This window comes from Camellia sinensis, chromosome 8 (assembly GCF_055761805.1).
Source record: "Camellia sinensis isolate YWXY chromosome 8, ASM5576180v1, whole genome shotgun sequence".
Classification (NCBI taxonomy): domain Eukaryota; kingdom Viridiplantae; phylum Streptophyta; class Magnoliopsida; order Ericales; family Theaceae; genus Camellia; species Camellia sinensis.
Genome location: NC_138968.1, coordinates 625,985 through 631,378, shown reverse-complemented (window position 1 = coordinate 631,378; position 5,394 = coordinate 625,985). Strand labels below are relative to the sequence as shown.

The following is a 5,394-nucleotide window of genomic DNA, read 5'->3' as shown; positions in this document are numbered from 1 at the left end:
TCGGCATTCCAAGGGCTCTCATCTCAGACAATGGCACCCAGTTCGATTGTGGCATATATCGAGAGTTATGCAACAAATATGGTATTCGGCCTTACTTCTCTACACCGGCGTAGCCCCAAAGCAACGGTCAAGCCGAAGCCTCTAACAAATCCATCTTGGACGGCATCAAAAAGAGGCTGGAAAAAGCTAAAGGCAATGGGTCGAAGAATTACGGAGTGTATTGTGGGCTCATCGTACTATGCCGAGGAGATCCGCTGGAGAAACGCCGTTCGCTTTATGCTTCGGAACCCAGGCAATCTTACCGCCGGAAATCAGCCTCCCAACTCTAAAATCGCAAGTTTTCCATACGGGCCGAAACGACATGATGCTTGCCCTGGATCTGGTTCTAATCGAAGAACAAAGAGACTGCGCCCTGGCATCCATGGCGCGGTATCAACAGCAGGCTAAGTCGTATAACCAACGAGTTCAGTTGCACCGCTACATGCCAGGGGAGTTGGTACTGAAGAAGGTACTTCCAGCTGACTGGAGATCGGCCGATGGAAAACTGGGACCGAACTGGGACGGCCCCTATCAGATAGATTCCATTGCAGGAACAGGGGCATATCGGCTCTCAGACATGTCGGGAAGAAACCTGCCACAGCCTTGCAATTCAACGCATTTACATAAATTCTATCATTAACCCCACTTGTAGGCTTGATACTTGTACATATTTTACTTTTGGAATACAAAATTTTCTCGTTTTCTCATGCTCGAGCTCCAAAGCCATTAGGACCGATTTAAGCCTCCGGATTCGGAGCGTCCTTCTTGGATATCACGATTGGCCAACTAAAGACTCCAGATTCAGAGCCCCTCTGGTGCATCACCTTAGGGCCGATTAAGCCTCCAGATTCAGAGCGCCCTTCGTGGATATCACGATTGGCCAACTAAAGACTCCGGATTCGGAGCCCCTCTGGTGCATCACCTTTGGGCCGATTTAAGCCTCCAGATTCGGAGCGTCCTTCGTGGATATCATGATTGGCCAACTAAAGACTTCGGATTCGGAGCCCCTCTGGTGCATCACCTTAGGGCCGATTAAGCCTCCGAATTTAGAGCGCCCTTCGAGGATATCACGATTGGCCAACTAAAGACTCCGGATTCGGAGCCCCTCTGGTGTATCACCTTTGGGCCGATTTAAGCCTCCGGATTCGGAGCGCCCTTCGTGGATATCACGATTGGCCAACTAAAGACTCTGGATTCGGAGCCCCTCTGGTGCATCACCTTAGGGCCGATTTAAGCCTCCGGATTTGGAGCGCCCTTCGTGGATATCACGATTGGCCAACTAAAGACTCCGGGTTCGGAGCCCCTCTGGAGCATCACCTTAGGGCCGATTTAAGCCTCTGGATTTAGAGCGCTCCTTTGTGCGAGATGCATTCGGACCACGTAACTAGCCGAATAAATAATCAGCAAGAATTGTTCATTCCTAATTGGAGCCGGACAATGCATATTTAAAACATTTCTACCACGCAACACAAAACTTGCCAATGAGTTGAAAGAAGACGTGTAATTAAGTACATAACATTTCAAAAGTAGTTATTTGCATTGAAAATAAAAGAAATTCTTAAGCTCGTGCCCTGGCCTAGGCAAGGGCAGATTCATTAAGCTGGTCAGCCAAGTACCTAAGCTAAGCAGCCGATCTAACCACAACTGAAAGCAATATCATTCATCAACAAAATTTTCATTTGTTAGATTGAGCACAACTCACGAAATTTTATATAAGCAAATTGCTATACAAAAAACTATAAGCCCACATAAAAATGCCCAGCAAAAAGAAAAAATACATTCAAAAATCCTAAAAACTACGTCAGTCGCTAGATCAGCCCTCAGAATCAGACTCCAATGGCTCAACATCCACTTGCTCATATGGTATTGGCACACTCAATGAAACTTTAGCAGCAGCAAGGGCTTTGTGCCAGCCATGTTTGAATCCCCGATTTTCAAACTTGGGGACTTGGTCCAAATACTCGGCGAGCCCAGCATTTTTCCCGCCCTCGAATACTTTGGAAGCTTCCGAGTCGGCTAACCTTTTCGCCGCCTTCAATTCAGCCAACTCAGCCTCCAGTTTGGAGACTGCCTTCTGGGCCAATTTGAGCGCGTCTTCGCTCATGTCCGCCCTTTTCTCAGCGTCCGATCTTAATTGATCCTCGCAACGAGCCCTCTCGAATTCGGCCTCGGCCCACGAAGCTTCCCTGTTCGCCCTCGAAACTTCGACCTTGGCCCTTCTCCTCTGGCCCTCAACTTCCTTTCGTAACTGACCAATCTGTTTGACGGCGTCGAGATGGTGACGGCCCATGTCAGCTATCCTTCCAACGGTCTGCAAAATAAGAATTTAAAACCATAACTTCAACAGCATTTGGCTAAAGTGAAGAAAAGTCCGAATATGTACCAAAAGTTCCGATTGGGCGGCCAGTGCTGTAGCATTCAGATCTGGCTCCAACCGAAAAGCCTCATTGTCAGACGGCAACGTCACACGCGTAGCCACGCTGAACGCGACTTCTAGGTCTTTAAGTGCCGAAGGATTAAAAGAAACCGGCGTGTCTTTTATCGTCGGCTGAATGACGAAAGGGACGATCACATTCGATCCCTCCAACCGAGGACGTTTGCCGCCTTGTCCTTCCGAAACAGCCTCACACTCGGCAGGGCAGTTCTCTACCTTTTCCTCAACTTCGTGACTGGCCTGCACAACCACAGTAGCTTCGGCATTATGATTTTTTTCTGACTCCTCCATAGCGCGCAAGGATTCTGATTCGGTAACAGGCAGGGAACGTTGAGATTTGGTGAGGGGTGGTACTTCAGACGGAAGGGCCTCCACCCATCGCCGTGTGGCTAATCTTTCTGCATTCGCCTTCTTGGCAAGTTCTGTCAGGCTTAACCCAACCATGTCTGCGGGGCCTGCGGCGGAAAGATCCTCTAAGCTGTGAAACACGTCGTCAAATGAAAGATCCCCTCGGCCCGAAGTGGATGGAGGATCGGCCGAATTCAATACCTTGTCAGATTCGATTTTGGACTCATCTGATTCGGCAACATCAGCTACCTCATCCAGCATCAGCCTCTGCTCGTCGGTTGAAGATAGGACTTTCTTCAAATTGTTCCCCGCGCAAGCCAAGCCGTAAGATTTCGAAGGAGAGGCTTTACAACAAAAAGAAACAAATAATAAAAGCAAGAAGGTAATCGGCCACCTGGCTCGCCCCTCCGCCTAGGAATAGGGTTGACGTGATCCTCCCCTTCGCGAAATTACCAGTTACCCTGGACAACGACCATAATATCATCAACTCGTTTCCCAGAACTTGAAAGCATAGTGATTAGCTGATGGTCAGTATCTATGGCCCTAAGGAAGTAACGACCGTGCCGACCAGAAGACTTAGCCAAGGCATAACAATGCCGGATGGCAGGAATGCCAAGGTTAATTCTAAGGCGGTGGTTCAACGCTATAACCCCCATTACAATTCTAAGGAAATTCACATTGGGTTGGGAAGGGATTAAACCCCAATGGCGATGCACAGCCCTTAGAAACGGGTGAAGGGGAAAACAAACCCCACCCACTGCGATTGACAAGAGAGGAAAGACAATCGTGGTTTCGTCCTCCCTCTCCATATCAAGTGTGCCGTCTGCCACAAACGATAGACAGACATCATCAGGAATGGAAAAATGGCGTCTGAAGCCGGTAATTCGATCTGACGAGAGGAGGTCTTTTAAATGTCTCGCCATACCCTACAGTTTATAAGAATATGCCAAGGAAGAAATAAAGTAGAAGGAGTTTTCGAATCAAGGTAGGAGAAAACTTACAAAGGGAATAGAGGATATCGGAGAAGAGAAAGTTACAGGAACGATTCGAAAGGCAATTCAGCGACGGGCGCCATAAGACACATATTCAAAAGGACGTCGAAATTTCAAATTACAGTAAATAGACACGTACGAAGGGGCGGGAAGTCGAGACGACAGCCGAAAAGGGTGCGCTTAGACATCCGTGTGAGGATAAGGCCAACTGCCCAATTCTGACTCTTCGAAACTTGGAACCAAGCACTCCAGCCGACTGTCGTTGGTAAAGTGCTTGGGGGGCAATTGTGGGAGCCGAATAAATAGAAGAGTCGGAAGGTACGTATCTCTGAATTCAGGTACTAATTGGCTCCATCCTGAATGATTAGGATGCCGAATCTATTAGTAAGGCCGAATATCAAGATATCCGTAGATCCGAATAAACATGAACACAGTGAGTAAAAAGTAGGCCCTGGCCCCAAGGCCCAAATAACCAGTATAAAGATAAGGACTACAGATTTAGAAAGGAAGGTAACAATCACTTTATTTAAACTTACAACATAAGCTATCTTGAGCAGAAGGACTGACTTGTCCGTCGGAGTGCTAATTCCGGCACCCCCGACCGCAGTATTTATCTCCTTTCAGGTGACTAGCTGAGGACCATTGGCGTCTCCCAGGATCAGAAGAGTATTTCGAAACCACTTCTCTACAATATTTGAACTAAACAGGCTTGATATGCGAGAAATGCTCATGTACGTGCTTAGTTTCCACCTGAAAAGGCCATTGTTTTGCTTCCAGAAGGTCTCTGTTGCACAATAGAACACTTACACTTTTGTCCACCTCCAGAATGGCTCTGCTCTGCTCAAAAAACACACTACTGGATTTTGCATTAGTGGCTGGCTGGCCAGGAGTGAGGGCTTGCCGGCAACCAGTGATGGCCTGCCAGCCACTGCTGCAGGGTTTATTTTGCTACAACAGAGAACAAATAGAGCATGCACAAGGTATTCTCAAGGGTTGTCTGCACAACTCACCCCTCCTTATCATGAACAAATCAAATGAGGGACAAAACTTGGTCCACAAACAGCCAACTCAAGCAATTTCATTGTATGATGGCTTATGAACCAAAATGTGCAAGTTAAATAAATGCAACAAAACAAGACTCAAACCTCCTCCCTTTCATGAATTGATCAAGGGAAGTGGTAACCTTGGAAACTTGAACCATTTCATCACTAATGAGTATGAAATGCCTCATGCTTCCATGTGTTCAATTAAGGTCCGATTGAACACAAAACCAAATTCTTATCTTGTACCATTTTAGTCTCATTTTGATTAATTCATTTTAATTACCAACCATCCTTTAATTCATGGAGTCCAAGGGTGAGTTTAAGTCCTCTAATGGAAAGAGGGCTCAAACCAAGTGTTGTTTTAGGCGTGAAAGAGACATCATACTGTTGGTAATGAATCCCAAAGGGATTAAACCATTAAGCATGACATCTCAATCTCGTGCTTAAAAATCAAGTAGTTTGAAACCACTTTCAAAGCAAAACAAAAGCCAAGAAAGGAGGGAGGTTGCAGAGATGATTAAGAGTGATCACAAGTATG

At 46.7% G+C, this 5,394-nt stretch overlaps 1 protein-coding gene across 1 annotated transcript; it reads left to right on the top strand.

Moving 5' to 3' along the window:
- Positions 1-238: 238 nt before the first annotated feature.
- On the top strand, positions 239-679 carry LOC145797460 (uncharacterized). Its single transcript, XM_082884605.1, has one exon. It carries the CDS (start codon positions 239-241, stop codon positions 677-679), a length of 441 nt encoding a protein of 146 aa, XP_082740731.1.
- The last annotated feature ends 4,715 nt before the right edge of the window (positions 680-5,394 follow it).